Source organism: Pezoporus occidentalis, unplaced genomic scaffold (genome assembly GCF_034315485.1).
Source record: "Pezoporus occidentalis ecotype Australia unplaced genomic scaffold, CSIRO_AGI_Poc_V1 ctg5, whole genome shotgun sequence".
Lineage (NCBI taxonomy): Eukaryota > Metazoa > Chordata > Aves > Psittaciformes > Psittacidae > Pezoporus > Pezoporus occidentalis.
This window is the reverse complement of record NW_026915835.1, coordinates 4,828,577-4,848,355: the sequence shown is the minus strand read 5'-3', so window position 1 is coordinate 4,848,355 and position 19,779 is coordinate 4,828,577. Positions and strand designations below refer to the sequence as shown.

General features: G+C 36.7%; 1 protein-coding gene across 1 annotated transcript in view; it reads left to right on the top strand.

The window, feature by feature from the left end:
- The window catches only part of DIAPH3 (diaphanous related formin 3), a 225,921-nt gene that overhangs the window by 14,536 nt on the left and 191,606 nt on the right, over positions 1-19,779 (top strand). Inside the window, exons 3-5 of the mRNA XM_062636862.1 lie at positions 4,829-5,002; positions 10,254-10,358; positions 18,026-18,156. Coding sequence (XP_062492846.1) covers positions 4,829-5,002; positions 10,254-10,358; positions 18,026-18,156 — 410 coding nt within the window. The remainder of the gene's footprint in view (positions 1-4,828; positions 5,003-10,253; positions 10,359-18,025; positions 18,157-19,779) is intronic.

Here is a 19,779-nt window from a genome sequence, read left to right as displayed (position 1 = left end):
GGAGCTATGTCCTACCTGTGTCAGTTGCTTTTTTTCAAGTAGTTTCTTTAATGTTTAAAAAATATGCATTATAAATTAAATCCTTATGGGATTTCAATATTGCCGTGATGATACCATTTTGCAAATAAGCCAGCATATTTTCTTGTACTACTAGTCATAAAAAAGCACAGGTCAGATCATTTTTGCACTGTATGCATGATTTATGTTTAAAGATATGTGGGATCTTCATCATTCATTCAGATATCTTGACTGCCAAGTGATTAGTGAGATAACTTTTCCCTGTGCAGATGCTGTCAACACCGTGACTGTGTGTATTCAGGAACTTGCTTGCCCCTCATACACTGTTGGAGATTACTGGTAGGGTTTGGCTGCTGTACTTTTCTGAAGCTAGTTTCACATAGCTGTGTGATGGATGAAGCAGAGCAGTAGAGGAAACATTGCTGTAAGACAGTTTTAAACTCTATTACAGTGCAAGGGGGCCATAACAATAGTTTTGCCAAGGCTTCCAGAGAATCTTAAGGGTGGTAAATGTAAATGCTACTGGAAAGCAGTCTCATGGTAACTCATGGTTACATGTTGACCATGGTTTATTTTTCACTGTGTTTGAGTTATGATGTTAAGATTTTGTTTCAGCTGCCTTGCCATTTTTGTGTTGTGGAGAATGTGAACTGACAGAATAAAGTACACAGCTTTATAGATGTTTCAGTCTCTGGCAGTAGGAGGCATAAAGACAAAAAAGCTAAAATATATGCAAACAACTCACTGCTTTAAGTTTATGAGAAAAGACGTCTCATGCCTTTCATGCTGCAGGATCTAGTCTTAGGAGCGAAAACTGTGCAGACTATATCTTTAATAGCTTCTTTGCTGTCCTAGTTAATTTTTATTTACCTTTTCCCTCCTCTTACTCTTCCCTCCCACTTAAGAAAAAAATCAGGCCAAACCTACCTTTTGACCAAAAAAACCCTTACGATTGTCTCTGTTAGCTGTTGCTAACAAAATAGTGGTGTATCAGTGTTATTTCTAGAATTATGCTTACCTTTGGATGAGAAACTTCTTCCTATCATTCCTTTCCCGAGTTAACTTCTTTTCAGTTACTTTGACTTCTCTTTTCGATATCACATACTTTTAAGCATAAGACCACTATGCAGCCTATATTGTGCTTACATAGGCAGTTAATGTGGGGTTTTTTTTTTTTTCAATTTCAACACAGATAGTTTTTAATGAATATTCCAGAAGCATTTTTGTACTCTGTATTTAATTATTTTCTTTTTAGATTATGTATCTGAAATAGTTTTTCTCATCTTCAGTACCTGTGCTGTAATGGTAGGGGTAGATTTTTTTGAATTTGTGAGCTGGTTAGAGATTCCCTGTTATGTTTTTGTATAGTGGATTAAAAGAATTCTTGCTTTCTCCTCTTGAGTGCCCAGAAGTACGTAATTGCACTGTTATTTCCTTCTCATTCCTTTATTGCCTTTGAAATCTTAACTCTCTACAATCTACTCTGCCTTCCGTCAGTACATCAAACCAGATATTAATTTGGGGAATTTCAAAGTGATTTTACTATGAAAATACTTTGTATCAAGAGCATATGAAACACTGTTTATTGTTTGGTGAATTATAATGTTGGCCCAACAAACATTCTGAGGGGAAAGTTTGTCCCTTTCAGAAAATTATTGTCCTAAAGCACTGTTCCTGTATGGGTCTATATGTATTTATTGGTAAAGTAAATACCAATTTATTGGTAAAATAAGTACCAAAAAAAATGGTAGACATCTTTAGAAAAGATGGAAGGTGAAACCTGCTTTAAACTGTGGTGACACTTTGTATCAAAGCTAACTTTATATATTCCCCATTGGAAAACCATGACAGCCTGATTTAAAATGTTTTGGTGTAGCATGGAAGATTACTGAACTATATTTTTGCGATTTTCTCCTCAATGCACTTAGATCGCCAGCAGTGATCAATGGTAGATTTCATTACAACCAAGCAATGAAATTTGCATTCTTTCTCTATAGTGGTTTCTGTGGACCATGAAATTATTCGCCTGTATGGCATATCGAGAGGTGTTAGCTTTTTTGAAGCACTATCAATGTATAATTCAGGAGAAGTGTTTGTAGAATAACACTGTATTTCTGTGAGAGTTTCTGTGAGAGTTTCTGTGAGAGTTTCTGTGAGAGTTTCTGTGAGAGTTTCTGTGAGAGTTTCTGTGAGAGTTTCTGTGAGTTTCTATTTCTTTTGTGAATTTCAGATTTTTTGGTGTATGAAAATCTTACTCTTAGGCTGCATTGTTTCAAATTATTTAAAGTTGTTTGTTTGACACACGTTTATATGTGCTTATAATCCTAGTATCTCACTTTGTCTCGCATGTTCTGCCTGATCAAATATATTCGAGAGTGTGCTTCCCTCCTTTAGGATATGTGGTATAGAATTTGGTGAATGTGGGGAATATCAATGTTATGTCCTTACCTGTAGTGTTGCGAAACATCTGCCATACAGTCTAATGTTCAAGAGGAGCTTAAAAACAAAGCATAATCTAAGAATGTGAACATATTTAAATATATCTTTTCAAGGATGGATGATCTCTCATCCCTGGATTGGTGCTGCCTGTTACTAGTGGAGCAAGAGCAGCTCTGGGACTGCAGGGAGGGTTTCATGGAAGAGACTGGGGTGGTTCTGCCTGGCCACTGCTGATATTGCTGCTGCTGTGTGGTGCAGGGCAAGGAAGAGAGGACACTTCAGCGTCATGTACTGTAAAGAAGGGGCCAAGATTTTTCAGGAGAGATGGGATAAGGAGTGTACAGCACACACTTCTCTTAAACCTAATTTAGTAAATTCTCTGCTGACTGAACGATGGGCTGAATGTTGTGTTTTTTTGGTTGTTTTTTTTTTTTTTTCTTTACCAGAGTGTCTTCCTTCTACCCCTGCTTCAGTTCTGTGTATGAATAATCTTCAAACATAATGGTTTATTTCTTAGGTTACGCCCTTGACAGTGAATAGTGGGGCATGGAGAAGCTACTGGCTAGTTCTTTGGAGTAGACTTGCTGCCTTTTGTTGGTGCTCAGTGAAAGACATTGTTTGAGAAGAAAAATCTCAAATCATATGGTTTTTTTTTAAGATTCCAGTCTAAATATTGCAGTTTGCAACCTGGCTTTATGCCCCCATGTTTACCAGAGACTTCTGCTTTTAAAGGCAGGAAAGAAAATTGCTGTCTGATTGAGATGTAAGATGATTTGTGTCACTGGTTCTACTTCTCTTCCAGTGATGTTACTCTCCCTTTTGCTTTTGCTGCATTCTTTCTTCCTGGGACTTGCCTATGTAATTATTCCTTTAGAGTGTGCTTTCCTCACTGCCTGCTGGTTTGATATGGCGCTAAAGAGCCCCATCATCCATGCTGAGTTCTTTTATTATGCTATATTCATTTTCTGCTTTTGCATGTTCTACAGCCATCTGTATGTGAGTGGCTTGTACTCTATTTCTGTGTTCCAAAACCTGTTCTTTCACAATTTTGAGCAGGAAGAATTAAAAGTCTTTTTGTTTTTTCTCTAAGCCTCTCTTCATGGATGTCTAATAGTCAATTCTTGCTCTGACTAGAGTGGAACACTTGTACCCAGTTTTTGCTACTAATTTTCTTTGCTCTCTCTAATCTTAATTTCACAGATGCTATAATAACTTGTCATTTAGCTTGGTAACTTGGATGTAGTTATTAAGTGATATCTCAAGATACTTATATTCAAGATATATTGAAGCCTCAGAATATTTTTGCATAGCATTTCAAAGATTTAGGTCTGTTGATGTGGTTGGAATCTTGTCCAAAACCTCTTATGCATCAAATGCTACCATAACTTCCTTCTGTATTGACAAGTGTAATACTGGTGTTCACATCTGTTCAAAAGGCTGCTACAGAGATGATTAAGATTTAGCACATCTCATTGAGCATGTCATCTGCTTTTGTATTCCGTTGGCTCTTGGCCATATACGTTTAAACTCGCAACCTCTAAAAATGAAAATATCTGAAATTTCACTTAGTAAGTCTTTATTGAAAAGGTGATATATACCTAATAAGTAAAAAAAAAAACAAAAAACAAACCACAACAAAAAACTCCCCACAATCCAAACCACTTGTCCAAAGAATTTGTTTTTGTTTGCTCTTGAAAGGGTAAAGTTCAAGTGACTGTCTCATGTTGGTGATAAGACCTAAGGATTATCCATGAAACCATGAGTGTGTCCTGCTTAACTTTAATAAATGAGCTGATGGTATTTATGCTTCTCCTAAATGAATTTCTAAATAACTGGAGCACAAAAAGGCACTAAGTTTTGGGTAGCATAACACAAATAAAAAAACAGAGCAATGTCTTAGTTATTCTAACTTGTGTTTTAATAAGAAATAACTTCTGTATGTACTGTATAAAAATGCAAATATGTATATTCTGTTGCAGTGTGAGGAGTGCAGCTGTTTCAGGGTAGCAAAAAATATTTTAGAACTATGCTTTTGATAAATAAGCCTGCTTTTTCATATGTTACATGTAATGGTTAGGAAGAACTCTTCATAAATTGGTTTTGTAGGTATCTTTGCCTCCAAACTTTCCGTAAAATTCTCATGTTCTGCATGATTTCTCCATAATGCAATGGAATTCTGGTCTGTTAACTTGATCCCTAGGGCAACTGACTGTTACATGCATATTTAGGAAAACCCTCTAAAATGAGGCAGTTAAATAATAAGCAAGTTACCACAGGAAAATAAGGATGTTTAGTTTTCAGGAATGCTCATCTTAATTAGGGTTATGTAGAATGGAAACAGTATGTGATGTTACACCTTTTCTGTTTTCAGTTGGATAGGTTTGCCAGTATAAGAATTCCAGGAAGTAAAAAGGAACGACCTCCTCTGCCGCATATGAAGCATTCTCATTCTACAGATTGGTCATCCACACCTATGGACACAGAAGATTTTGCTCCAAAGACCCTGTCAGAAAGAGATATTATAGTGCTGTTTGAAAAAATGATGGTAAGGGTCTTACGTTATTTTCCTTTACTTGAAGAATAACAATGTGGCTAACTGACAGGAGGGGGCCTTCTTTTGTGCATATGTTCTGATCTTCACCTGAGTTATTAGTATTGTTACTGTGTGTGTTTTTTTTAATGGTGTTTCTCAGGGGCTTAACTCTGCATTATTTTGATAAGATCTTTTTCTAAATATATTTAAAATGGAAACAAGAGGTTTCTGGTTATTAGAAGTGAGATTATGCAACAGATTTTGAGGAAAACAAGAAATGGAGAATCCTGCTTCCTTTCAAGATGACCTGAAACTTTTACAAAGAGATTTTATACCTCTGAATGTCACAGCAGGGTTTTGTTCTGAAATTACGTTCTCTGTCATTCTTGCACAAAAAAAGACTCAAGGTTTTTGCCTCCAAAGCAGCATTTGTCGGCATATGAGTCTCAAATTTGCTGCATTCCCCAGTTGTCATTGTTATTGTGCAACAAAAGAGCAGTCATTTGGTGGAAAGGTTATGTGACATTGGTACCACCTCTTGGTGGTACCAATAGGTTGAGGCTTTTTGTCATGGTGATGATGACATTTTGACCAATTTAAAACTAAGCATGGAATGGCCATGAGAGAAGAAAGTGACTGCAATCTCAAGAGCATAAGAGGACATTAACAAGGAGGGTGATGTCTAGATTATTATTTCTTTCTCTGTCCTGTAACAAGTAACTATTGAAAAACAAAGGGACTGCCAGGAGCTGGGATGTGGAAGAAATTAAAGTGCTATGAGGGAAATACCTTTATGGAATTTCTGATTCCCAGTACTCAATGTTAGTTTAGTCATGAAGATGCTTTTGTAGAACTGTTGAGAGCTATAACTGAAAGAGAGAATTCAGGATTTTCGTTTTCAGGTTAAACTGATGGAGAGGACAAATTTACCGTGTTATCAACTTTTCTATCTGTACTTGTTCTTACATGGTTGATTTTCTTGGTGTACCTCGGTGTCTAAGCTACTTCACTACTTTTAAAAAATTTCACTATGAATGGTAGTTGCTCAAATGTTAGGAAATGGGAGAGGTTTTTCGTTAAATAACCTTGAAGGTATGCCTCCCTGTGCACATCCCCTGCTACATAAATGTAGGATGTATTTCTCTACCATTCCACAGGGATTCTGGTGTAGGATAGTATGTGATGTTGAAACTATGCCATAAAAAATGCAAACTTCCAGTAAATCCTCAGAAACCTACTGCTGTGTGTGTAGGTAAAAAGAAGTGCTTATATCCAGGCTTATTTCCATGGATCCTGAAGCAATTAATTCCAATTTTATAACTACTATGCAAAAACATGTTAATGATGACATCAGGATAATTTCAATGCTTTCCTAGTCTCATTGAATAACAAAGCACATAAACTACTTTATTAGTGTTATTTTAGCTATAACATAATGCAGAAGGGATTCTTCAGTTTATCCACACTTGAATGGAGTGAAATAAAGCTAGTTTAATCACAGTAGATTATATAGCTAATTATATATTGTAGCCTCTGGTTTGCTGTTCTTATCAAATTAAGTGGTCTAGGGGGTGGTGAGCAACTTGAATGTTGTAGCCAGGCTTTTAGAACTGATTTTGCACAAAACAGAAAGTCAATTGGTTAGTATTGAAAAGAGTAGTTTCTGAATTCTGAAGTTGCAATGAATGTGATATGTTATACTTTGGGCTTTCCTAGATGCTTGCAGCTTCCTTCTCCCAGTATTTTATGCAGTGTCTTCTTGTGTGGTTTTGATGGCAAAAATGATGGAAAAACTCATAAAAAACAGACAATTAAAGCTCCTTTATTTTCTGTTAGTGCTATTAGGAAAACATCCATGTGAAATTGCTTATTCTTATTTTCCAATGAGAAAAATAATATTATTGCTCACTTGTAGAATAACTGTAAATGATTTAAGAAGAAATAAGAGAATGGAGTTGAAGATTTTGTAAACTAAGCCACATGTGATGTGCCCCTTGTAATGCTGAATACTTCTAATCTGTATAAATCAATTGCATCATAGAATTATAGAATAGTTAGGGTTGGAAAGGACCTTAAGATCATCTAGTTCCAACCCCCCAGCTATGGGCAGGGACACCACCCACTAAACCATATCACCCAAGGCTCTGTCCAGCATAGCCTTGAACACTGCCACTGATGGAGTATTCACAGCTTCCTTGGGCAACCCATTCCAGTGCCTCACCACCCTCACAGTAAAGAACTTCCTCCTTATATCCAATCTAAACTTCCCCTGTTCAAGTTTGAACCTGTTACCCCTTGTCTCATCGCTACAGTCCCTAATGAAGAGTCCCTCCCCAGCATCCTTATAGGCCTCCTTCAGATACTGGAAGGTTGCTTTAATGATGTTTCATTTCTTAAAAGCAACAACAAAGAAATTACTTTTTGCTGCACACAGACAGAATATTTTTTATAAATAAACCTGGGGGTACATTTAGGATTCTGGAATATAGCTGATAGGCTATAGGCTACTAATAGGCTTCTTAATGCCTCCTCCCTTCCTCATCCTTTTTTTTTTAACATGATTAGAAGTTAGCTATTTTTTGCAGAAAAACAAGACCCTTTTCCACCTTTTTATTATTTAAGAAGTTATTTTTCAAAAAGCTTAAAAGAAGTCTGAAAGGAGGGCTTTTAAGTGAAGAATGAACTTCACAGTGGCTACAGGCTAATGTGAAAAAAAATTTCTTGTTTGTGTTTGTTTGCTTTTCTCCCCCCCCTTGGGTAAGATATACATATCTTTCAATGTTGCTATGAACAAAACCTGTTTGGCATATTGGAGGCAGGGTACTGACGATATGATAACTCCCAGAAAACAGTGAGAAAAACCTAGCCATATATTTCTGTGAAATTTAAAATGGAATACTTTGGATTCGGTGTTTCCACTTTTGTCTTTATGTAGGTTTTAAAAACACAATTTAAGTATTAAATAAAATACAGCTACCTCTATTAAATATACATGTAAAGTGTATTTTCATTTGAAGCCAGTATTGCTATACAATTGTATCCCTGTAGAAAGGAATCCTGAGGCACAGTTTTGCAAAGATATTTATTGGAACTTGCAGAAAAAAAATCATCTGGTATTATCAAGTTGGACTTGATTTTAGTAATCTATAGTATGGGTTGTCATGTACGTATCTCAACAGATGTGTTGCCTGTTAGTAAGAATAGTCATAAATATGATGTTGTGAATTTAATGTAAGGTAGTTAATTAAACTGAAGTATTACATAAATTGAGAAATACCTGTAGTAAGGTAACAAATGGAAGGCCAGAGGGAACACTAGCATTATAGTGTTCTTGCCAATTTGATTTGATTTTGATTCCTCCCATTTTTAAGCTAAGGAAATGCTTGTTGAGAATTTAAGGTTATAGCATTTTGCTGGCTTTCAAAGAACTTGTTACTGAAAAAAAATATTTAAAGTAGTAAATTGAAAATAACTTTCTTATCTGCTCTTATTTAAAATACCTTTTAACAGTCTCTAAATCTCTATGTCCAAACCCACCTATCAGTGCCAGAATACACTGATGAATTGTCCAAGTCCTCTGTAGTTATGTAATTAACACTAAGTGCTTGACCAGTCATTAAAATACATAGATTGGTTTGTTGTCTAACTAGTTTAAATTTTTAGGTTTCCAGCTGACCATGTGTGGCCTCCTTTCTTGTTGGCTCTGGCTTGTTTAGACGAAGGTGTTTTGCATTTACTTCGAGATGTGGGAGGTAACACCAATATGCAAGCTAGCTGCCAAGGATTCAAATGACTACATTATTGCTTGAATGAAAGATTTTTTACATGCCCCTTGTGCTTGCTTGACAGTAAAAATATCAATAATAGCATTGTATATATAGTATCAAATAAATAATAAAATACTAAATAGTAATTAAATAAATAAGAAGTAATAATTTAAATGCATACTAGACTTGAGAATTTTTTCTAGTCCGTAAGGAAACAAAAGGCTAACATTTGTGTGTGCGGGAAATCTACACAAAATTGCCCTATTTGGCAGAAGTTCAGCATAAGTGGTCAAGCATTTTCTGCAGTGTCTTCTCACTTGCATTTATGCAAAACTCTAAATGTCTCTAGGAGTTGTTTGGTTCTGTCCTATTCAGTATGAAAACTAGTGAAAGACAAGGAAACTTAAGTTTCAGTGTAGTATAAAATTTTGGCCTTTAGTTTTTTTTTTTTTTTTCTTAAACTTCTAAGGTTATGAGTTTGCTTGCTGTTTGTCTTTGATTTCTGACTAGGTGAAATAGCTTTGCTATCAAGATGCTTACCTACTGATTTTGTAGCATTGCTATTGCCAAAGCTGGTGGGGATTCACCTTGTGAATCTCAGCTGATAACTACAGTAATTCTTGCTAAGCTTGGGTGACCATAGTAATGCTGTATGTGCTCATATGTGTGTGTGCCTAAATTGTTTCTGTTTCTTAAGCCTTTTTTTTTTTCCTGTACTTCCAGTGTGATAGGAAATGTCCTTTCTCACAGATGTGGAACTGATTACAATGATCAGAGCATTTCTAGGCTGGAACAGTAGAAGTCCCTGTGTCAGAAATGTCAATGAATAGCTGCTGTATGGCTTTCAATGTAGCTCTGCACATGTTCATTTTGACCTCTGGTTTATGTTAGAATGAATGAATTGTGATGTGGTTTTGATGACAGTTGAAGGTGTTGATTTAGTGATCAAATCCTCAAGAATTGCTTTTATTGCAAGGGTATTGTGAGCTACACTTGGTGCAAAGCAGATTCTGCTGCCCAGGTTAAGTATTTAGTAACTGAGGAACACAATTATGGAACAAATATAATATATTATTTTTACAATCTTTCTAAGAGGCTGGTTTATAAAAACAAGATTTATAAAATCTTTTAGGAAGTGGTAAGTAATGCTTTTCTGGTGTGTGTGTGTGTGTGTGTGTGTGTGTGTGTGTGTGTGTGTGTGTGTGTGTGAAACTGCAGGTGATTTTTAAGTGTCCATGCTAGTGGTTGTGGTGCACTTGTTTATTGTGACATAGTTGGCTGTTTTTTTAGTCTGAGTTGCTAGGGAATATGGATAAGGATTTTCATTATTTTGAGTAACTAATCTATGGGAAGTTCTTTGCGTTACGGTTTTCAATCACGCAAGTTTGTATTTTTGTGTCTTTATTGTTTTCAAGTTAGTCTCATAGTTAAACAACTGTTTCTGGATGACATTTAAAACTACATTTTTTTGTTTGTTTTCCTGCTTCCCATTCTAGGAAGATATGAATTTAAATGAAGACAAGAAGATGCCATTGAGAGAAAAGGATTTTAATACCAAAAAAGAAATGGTGATGCAATATATTAGCACTGCTTCCAAGTCTGTAAGTAAATGTTTCTGAAGTGCAAAAATTACTTAATGTTTAGGTTGTTTTCATGTTGGACAGGAAAAAATGATGCCTGCATATCACATTCTTTTGACTAACTCCTGTTTTTCATAGACACAAACATTTTTAAAGGGCATTATCTCATTTTATAAGCTCCAGTGAAAGATACTCACTTGGAGTGTGTCTTCTGCTACAATGCAGTACTTCTTTTTGGTAAAGATATGGCTCTTAGTGGAGATGGAAAGATTTTTCATAGAACTTGAAAAAGCTTGATGTGAACATTTTTATTTTTTAGCAGTGTTTGGAAATAATTACTTAAGTGGTTATTCTTTTTCATACTTGACTTCAGTACAGAGTTCATGTGATGCTATGAAATAGTTGCTAATGTGATTGTTTGCACATGAACCCAATTAGTGTCCATTTTTTACTTATAGGAATAATGACTGGTTGTTCTAGAGAAATGCAAGGAGTTGTGTACCAGGCAGTTTAAAGATTAAATTGGCATACTTATATCTTACTGTCTGTTTTAAATGATGTACCTTATTAGTGTAATGCACTTTTGGGAAGGTAGGTGCCTAGTGCAGGAGTGAACTGTCTGGTGATTGTTTTAATTAAGCTAAGCTCATCAGAACTGCTATTCCTTCTATAGCGTAAAAGTTCCTTAGTACTGGAAGGATCAGGATGTTGACCCCGTTTTTATTTTTTAGAGATATTTCCTGGGAAATCAGGAAACTTCAGGCTAGTAAATCTCACAACGTTCTTGAAGTTTCTTAACCTAAAACGGTGTGTCAAGGTTTATATGTCATTGGCACTGCAGGCCTCCACATGCCTTCTAAAATCTCAGCTGTTTCATCTGAAAAGTAATGTGATAATAACACATGGATGGCTGTGCAGAGTGGTTGCATCCACATCTGTTGCTGGAATCTTAGCATCCTGATGTTGATGTTAAGAATCCCTTTCTCAAGAGAAAGGTTTTCACGTCTTCAGTTCCTGGCATTTAATACTTTCAAAGAACTAAAACCTATAGCAGAGTAGGTTTCTCTGATCCTTCTTTCTGAGTGCCATTTGCAATAAATAATTTTTTTGTGTCTTTGGTCGTCATCACACTTTTTATGCAATGGAGCTTCTTGTGCTGTGCCTGAAGCAGCCATGTAAGGTACTCTACTGAAGAGGACAGGTCTGTTTCCTCTCTCAAAGTAGTGATTTGTTCCCACATGCTTTTACCTTGTATGTTTTCATAAAGCCCCCATAGCATTTTTTCCTTTCTGTTCCCCTCCTCTGCTGCCAGCGCATGTATCTCACAGCTTTCTGCTGTGGGAGGTCAGTGAAGACTTAATTTATGCAGGAAAACTCTTGACTGAACTCTATTTCTAGTGTTGTTTTCTTACTGGAAATGACATTCAGCCATTGCGAAATTGAGAGGAGCTGTTTCTGTGATGCATAGAGTCAGCTGTTTGATACAATAGTGCTCCAGATCAGTTCAGCTTTGTGCTGGAGCTACCGGAATGGGAAACTCCTTCACTTGCCCTTGCAACTCTTTGTTCCTGGCATGCTCTTTCATGCCTCCTGTGCGTTGGACTGTCTGAGTGATTTCTGTCTAGAGAGATTAGTGCACTGCATGCCCAGGGTACTCAGCTAAATTTTGGTGTACCTTGACTTGATGGAAGTGTCATACTTTTCTGAAGAGCTGAAGAAGTTACTGACTATTGCATACAACTAATCCCATCTCAGGTCTCTCTATGAGTGATGCTTCAGTAACATCTGATAGTAGGTACCTCTCAAACTTTAAGCAGACAGGGACTCACCTGTATTGTGTTGGGACAAATATCCTCATTTGCAACGCTATGCAGAGTACCAAGCATGTTTCATTTATAGCACTTATTACAAAAACTATTAAAATGAAGAACAGAGGCTGTGGCTCTAAACATTACTGAAAAGGAAGCGGCCTCTGGCGATTAGACTATAGTCAGATCTTCATCGCTGACCTCAGTGTCAGGGTTTGTTTCTTAGAAAAGCAGAACTCCTTTACAATATTAATAAATCACATCTCTGTTATTGATGCATCTAGAAATTCTGCTGGCTTTGGTAGTGCTGCGCTCAGGTAATTATTTAGGTACAGAATATTGTGACCTACCTCTATATGGTGAGATTTTGAGAATCATAGAATGGTTTGGGTTGGAAGGGAACTTAGAGATGATCTACTTCCAACACCCCTGCCATGGGTATGACACCTTCCACCAGACCAGGCTGCTCAGAGTCCTGTCCAGCCTGGCTTTGAACACTGCCAGGGATGGGCTTGCCACAACTTCTCTGGGCAGCCTGTGCCTGTGTCTCATCATCCTCATAGTGAAGAATTTTTTTCCAATGTGTAATCTAAGTCTGCCCTCTGTCGGTTCTAAGCCATTCCCTATTGTCCTGTCACTTGTACAGGCCCTTGTAAAAAGTCCCTCTCTGGATTTCTTGTAGTCCCCCTCTAGGTACCGGAAGGCTGCTCTAAGGTCTCCCTGGAGCCTTCTGTTTTCCAGGTTGAAAAAGCCCAACTCTCTAAGCCTGTCTTCATAGGAAATGCATCATCCACTTTGCTTAGAGACTTCTTAACAGTTGGCTGAAAGCATGCTTCTGTATATATGTCTGTATATCTTTGCCTGTAAGCTTGCTGTTACCATCACTTTTTATAATGTGTAGAAGAATTGCAAAGACTAAACAGTCATGGTGTTTGGGATGCTAGTAGTACTTGATAAAAAATTTTAATGACAGCAAAAGTTGTATGCTTGGAAGAATTCTGCTCAAGTACTTTAGTATACTGTTAGTACTTCCTGGTATAGCGTTTAGGTGAAGCCTTATTTCTTCCCTTAAAAAGATTATCTTAGAGATGTATATTGCATATTGTGTAAACCATCATGGCTGTGAAATTTTGAATGAAATTTCTGTCTGCTGTGTTGTCATGCCTTACTTATCAGAGAAGGGAACAACAGTTGTGTTTGAATGTTACTATGCAAGTGTGAATTCTCATCTACCAAAAGCAGTGTGGTTCCATTTGTCTTTGGAGATTATGTCCAATGTATTTTCTGTGGTTTTTGTACCTGTTGGTATGCAGCACCACATTTTTAAGTGATGTATAAAAAATACAAAGGTGTTCCAGTCCATGTTATGGAGTTGATGCTCAAGTGGGAATAAAAGCAGCACTCCAGTAATGTAACTCTACCGTAAGTTTTGCTGTTCTGTATGTTGAACACACACAAACTGGGTTGTTAAAGTGAGTTTTCTTCACAAGACTTTGTTTTTGTTTTGCAGCTTTTACTCCCTTGTAATGTTTTAACTGAATTAATTAATGCTGACTTCATACTGCATCTGCTCACAAACCAGTTGTTCTTCAGTTGAGCAATTAAATTTCTAGAGGCACTGATGCCTCAAGATATTTCCTGTTTCTCAGTTAACTCAAGCGTTTTGAACTTAAGCAGCTTTTCCCATGGTGAAATGTAGTTAATATAATCAGTTTCACAATTGGTACCAAATGCAGCTCTCATTTTATTTAAGCACTGGCAGATGTATCATATTCTTATTATATTGCAGAACCTTAGCATAAGTATGAGTAAGTGGTACTTGGTACTGTGGGTGTGTTGTACAGACATTCATAATTCATTGGCATGTTTTGTACAGGGTAATGTTCAGGTGGGGAACTGAGCATGAAACAGGATGTCTGATACTGTCTGGATATTGATGTGAGACTCCATTGCTTGTGAGACTTCAGATAAATCAGAAGAGACTCTGAAATGTCATTCTAGTGAATTCTTCTAGCCTGGTTAGGCTCTTGTCTCATGGGACCTTTCTACTGCACACATTTCTATCGATTATATTAAATTACTTCCAAAATGTCTTCTGACCATCTTAACTATGTGTCCTGTCCATATGACTATCCTATATGACTGTTTCTGCATCAAAGGAAAGCAGTCTTGCTGGCTTCTTGTAAGTACCTTAGTTGTATCCAGCTTGGTGAATTGTACAGCAAGAACTGCTGGAGGAAGTCATTGGAAATTAGATTCTCAACCCAGGATATTAATCCATATGCTTAGGCATACAAGTACTGCTTGTCAACTAGTCCATGCACAGCAGGAGCTGCCAGGAGAATTTCTGGAACTTTGTTAAATTTCTGACTGGAGAGCTCCTGTAATATTTAGTTAAATACTTTGTCACGAGGGCTGCTAGGAGTTTGGTCATCTTGTCTCTAGTCAGTCTCATCTATGCAGAGATGAGCTGGGAAGATACAGGATTGCATGGGGAACTGTATATTCATCCAGGCACAGCCTTGAGCCCCTGTTACACCATGGTTATTACAATTTCTTCTTTGTATCACAGCTGTAACTCATATTCTCCTGACTGCCTCAAGAGTATATATTGCCTAGTCTTAAAATGTTTGAGAATTATTGTAACCAGATGGATGTGCTCAGTATTTAATCTCTTGAACAACCAGGCAGAATCCCTTGTCAGCAGTTCCCCTTAGCCAGTGAATTTGTAGTGTTTTGGGTAACTCATGGTGTAGTAGCTTTTACTTTTCAAGTTTTATCCAGTCTTTGTTATGAATGCTTTATTGTTTTGTTTAGGGTCTTCTACATTTGGCTTTGAGATTGCTCTCCAGCTGTGGTTTTGTTTTTGTGGCTTTTTTTTTGTTTGTTTGGTTTTTTCATTCCTCTGTAGATACAGTTGTGTCAAAGCTGTAGGGGAGCTGAGCTTTCTTGCTTTCTGCAGGTGCAAGCAATTCTACCATCTTGGTGAGGAGCATAAACTATTTATGGAATAAGTTTGCCACCTAGATTGAGTTTTTTGAGGAGGTAGTGTTCTGTTCCTGGCATTACCAGAGCATATAGTTAACTCTTTGGACCCAGACAATATCTAAAGAGGTTAGGGTATGTTCCCTTGCTGTGGGGCCTGACTTGAGTATTATGTGGTTATGAACTAACACAGAACATGAAAGAAGACTGAAGCCAGTTGCCACTTGAGTTTTTAATTTTTATTTTAATTTTTTTGTCTGTGGGAACATTTGTTGTTATGAATCCTGTATTCTAAGGTTCCCTTCAACCGTCATCCCTTCCTGGCCGTCTCACCTATTCTTTTGCGAAACATTGGAAGTGACTTTCATATGTAAGCAGATGAGGGTCTTCATCAATTCAGAGGCATGTTTGGAATCGCATTCTTTGTACGATGTGTGTTGTACCAAAACATAGCATGAGATGCTGTATTTTCAGGGTGGTTTCTGTCAGTAGTCTGTTTTTGTTGTCTGGAACCTATGTTTCCTAAGTCTGAGGAAATACATGTGGAGCAGAGAGGTAATGAAGCCTCCAGTAGCTCCTCACTGTTCTGTTATCATAGTCATAGAATAGAATGATTGAGGCTGGAAGAGATCTCTAGAGATTGGCTTGCCCAACCCCTTACCTAGTCCATTTCTTAATACCTCTCATAGAGGAGACTATACAGTCTGCAGCCTGTTCCAATGCTTGACCAACCTCACGGTTAAAAACTAAACAAAAAGGGGGAAACTTTGTTTTTGTCGTATGTTTAAACAATTTCCTGTATTTCAATTTGTGGCTCTTGTCCTTTCACTGATAGAATTCCCCTGAGCCTTTCCTTGGGGCTAAATAATCCAAATTCTATCAACCTCTCTTTGTACAACAGCTGTTCATTTAGTCTTGCCCACAGCCCTTACTGGACTCATGCCAATGTGTTCGTGTCTTTTCCATCCTGGGTGAGCCCTGAAGTAGATGCAATGCTCTAGATGTGTCTCACCACCACTGAGCTGAGGAGCAGGGTCATCTCCCTTGAAGTGCTGCACTTCCCTATGGTCAACTTGTCATCAACCAGGACCTCTGTGTGTTTTGTTATGTTGTTTTGTTTTTGTGTTTTGGTTTTTTTTTTAATACAAACCTGCTTTTCAGCTGGCTGGCCCCAACATGTATTTCTGCATGGGATTATTTCTCCCAGGTTCAGGATTTAGCATTCCCTGAAATTCCTTTGCCCATTTCTCTTGTTGAGGTGCTTCTGCTGTTGCAACTGCTCTTGCCAGTTTTTGACATGACTTCTCTGCTAGAAACAGTTTTATCATCTTTTACTTCAGGATGAGAACTTTTTTTCAACACTTCTTGAGGATCTACCAAACTGAGAAAGCATCCTCTGTATAAAGCTCTGTATAATAACATAATGAGACTGCCTCACCATTCACAGTGGATAACGTCAAGTTGTTATGTCATTGCAAGTCTTAATTATTTTCAGTTCCTGACTTAAGCCCCTAGGTAATCAAGTATTATTTCATATCTCTCTTTAGTGCTATATGACAGAATAGTTGAGCTTCTCTTCTCTAAAAAGGAGTTATTCCAGTGAATTAAGTCAGAGAATAGGTTGTATACCCCATTGTGTGCCTCTATTTTTAGAATTTAGATATATTCTGCAGAAAATATATCTATCCTTCTCTTGTTGTAAATGGGTGTTAGGTGGAATAGACTTGTTATTGTGAACCATCTACAAATTTTTTGTCTTTGCTGATATTTAAAAATAAAGGGGAGGAGGATACTCTTAATAATAGGGTCAGTGCTTCTTAGATTCCTCATTTTAATTGCAAATTATAAAGCTTCTTTAGTTCAATTCAACCATTGTTTCATTTACAACCATGGATACTATATTTCCTTCAGAAGAGTTATGAAGATCTTCCATTTATTTTAAGCAACACTTGACAATACAGATGCTATGATGAATCAAAGCCAGTGTCTTTCAACCTATAATGCTATAAACTACTTTTGCAGTGTTGCATTAACTTGCTGTTGCATTTTCATTTCTATCTTGCTGTTTTCCATGTCCTCATTTGCTTCCCCATCTGCCAAAAAGAGCAAAACCTAAAAAACAAGGCAAAATCCAAGCCCGAAGGTTGAGTTATATCCTTATGTTACTGCATCAGTAGTCATATTTGTGTTGTACTGCATTCTCACAGATGGCAAATACAACTGAGGAGCTGTGATTTATTTTTGGAGCTTTAGTGATTCTGAAGAAGTCTTCTTTTTATTACTATTATTTTTAATTTTCAAGTTATTTTGCTTTAGCTGTTACAGCCAAAGCTAATCTGTTTTTATAATCCCAGTCTCATATACTCCTCATCTGAAGGACCTTTAAGGGAAAAGCCTTTTAAAAGAATGTCTACAAGAACTCAGGTTTTTTGTGGTAACATCCTGAGTACTCTTCGGTTGCACTGGTTCTTTCCTCTGTATTCTGTTATGACTGTAGTCGCCCTTCTGGACACGTGCCCTGTGATGTCTTCAGAGCACCTCAGAGTTGTTTTTTCTTCTGTTGAGTACTGAAAATTAAGACTCATAAACAGAATCCATTCATTACAAAAAATGCATTTCAGTGAGTGTGCATGATGATACATTTCTACATTTGATGCCTGCTGCTTTTGACTACTGATTATAAATCTGTTCATAAATTGACAACATTTAGTCAGAATTTAGCATATATGTTATATGGACACACCTACAGGTTTAGGACTAAATTATATACCTATTTCCTCTCCTCCTCTCCCCCTCCCAGTTTTTTCAAGGAGCAGAAATGAAGTTTAGCCATTACTAATCTATTTAAGTTCTGTATGTACCAAGTAAAATGTGAATGTATTTTCTGTGTTTCAGGGAAGCCTTAAGAGCAGTCGGAAGATTTCACCCCAAGAGTTTATTCAAGACTTAAAATCTGGGTTAACAGAGGAAAGACTAGTCACTTGCCTGGAATCTCTTCGTGTGTCCTTGACTAGTAATCCTGTCAGGTAACATCATTAAAACACATTGCAAAGATTAATTATGTTCTTTATTTCTTAATGAATTAAAATTAATGGATCTGTAGATGTATAGGTTTCAAGATTTTAGTTAATAAATGTATATGCATTAGTGAATGATTGTACGCTTTTGCTTTTAGTATGTATCTTCTGTAGATCTTTTTTCTGGTAGAGTTCACTAATATGTACAAGATAAGGTGAAGAAAATGTAAAGCAAGTGTAGAGCAGAACAGTTCACTTTGTTTTCTGATCAAATAGTCATATAGCTAAACAGCTCTAAGTTGTTTTTTTGGTTTAATTGTGTGCTCCTTCTGTCCAGTGAGCTTTAGGCTTTCTTCCTTGCCTTCTAGTGATCTTTGCTATATCTGTGGGGTTTATCTATACAGAAGATAGTTTAGTTTCCCTGTGCTTTTTTTTAAAGAAGTCTAACTCTTCAGTAGTTATAAATCTAAGACTGATATCAATCTTTATGTTAAATTTTGATTTGATCCATGCAGTTTGATTTGTAGATGCTGGCTTTTTTTTTAATAAATTATACATTTATTTTTTTTCCTATTCTTTTCAACCTTTTGTTTTAGAGTTCCTATTTAAGCCAGTTGTTGAGCACATGATTTTTGGAAACTGTTTTGTGTTTAGTTAAAAAAAATGCAAATGAAATTTCAGGGTTGCCTATGGTGGGATGTGATTAAAAAAGGATTTGACAACTTCTTTCTGCATCTGGCCTAGCAGAGTTGTTGGTGTGGATCTTCTGTATGGGTGGTTGCTTCTTTCCTTCTATTAATTTGTTTTGGAATTGGATTATTTTATTTGGAATATGCAGTGGTTCAAGTAGGAAGAAACACGCCTTACATTAACCAGAATTATTCTGATAGAGGGTTTTACAGAAGATATACTTCTTCCAGGAATGGGAAACCAATTTTTGGTATACTTCGTTTTTTCTCCTTTATTTAAAAAGTGAAAAACAATCCAAATATACCTCACACAAAAAAAAATAATCCCAAACAACCCCAAAACAGAAAAACAAACGAACCTCCCTACGACCACATCCCTCCCCACCCCCGGGATAAAATTAAAAAACAAAACCCAAACCCCAGAGACATTTTTTTTTTTCATTTATTTACACATATGTTGATTTAACAAAAACTTTTGCTTGCTAGTATTTGTCTGCAAATAGAAACACAAAATGTGTGACAGTTGAAGTTTTAGAGCAATCTCTTCTCTGTTGTTTATATGACTGGATAGTTTTTCTTTTTTTGGATGGGATTCCGCTTTGCTGCCACTTTGCCACACACCAAAGGGAAAGTTAAACCTCCTCCTCCCAAAAAAGCCAAGCCCCATGAGCTTGGTGAGGTGCTAATTCTGTTTTCATTTTCAGAAGCTTAGTGTATTTTATGTCAAAACTTCAAAGCATGCTAGAAAGATTACGATGCATTGTTGATATCAAAGTATTACACTGATAGTTTTGAGAGCTCAGTTTCCTTAACTTATTGATAAAATAGTTCTAGATTGCAACACTGGCTTTACCCTTGTTCAGTGACATATATACTATGGTAGGGAGAAAATTTGACAGTTGAATCTAAGTTCTAATGTGACCACAATTTATAATTTAACTTC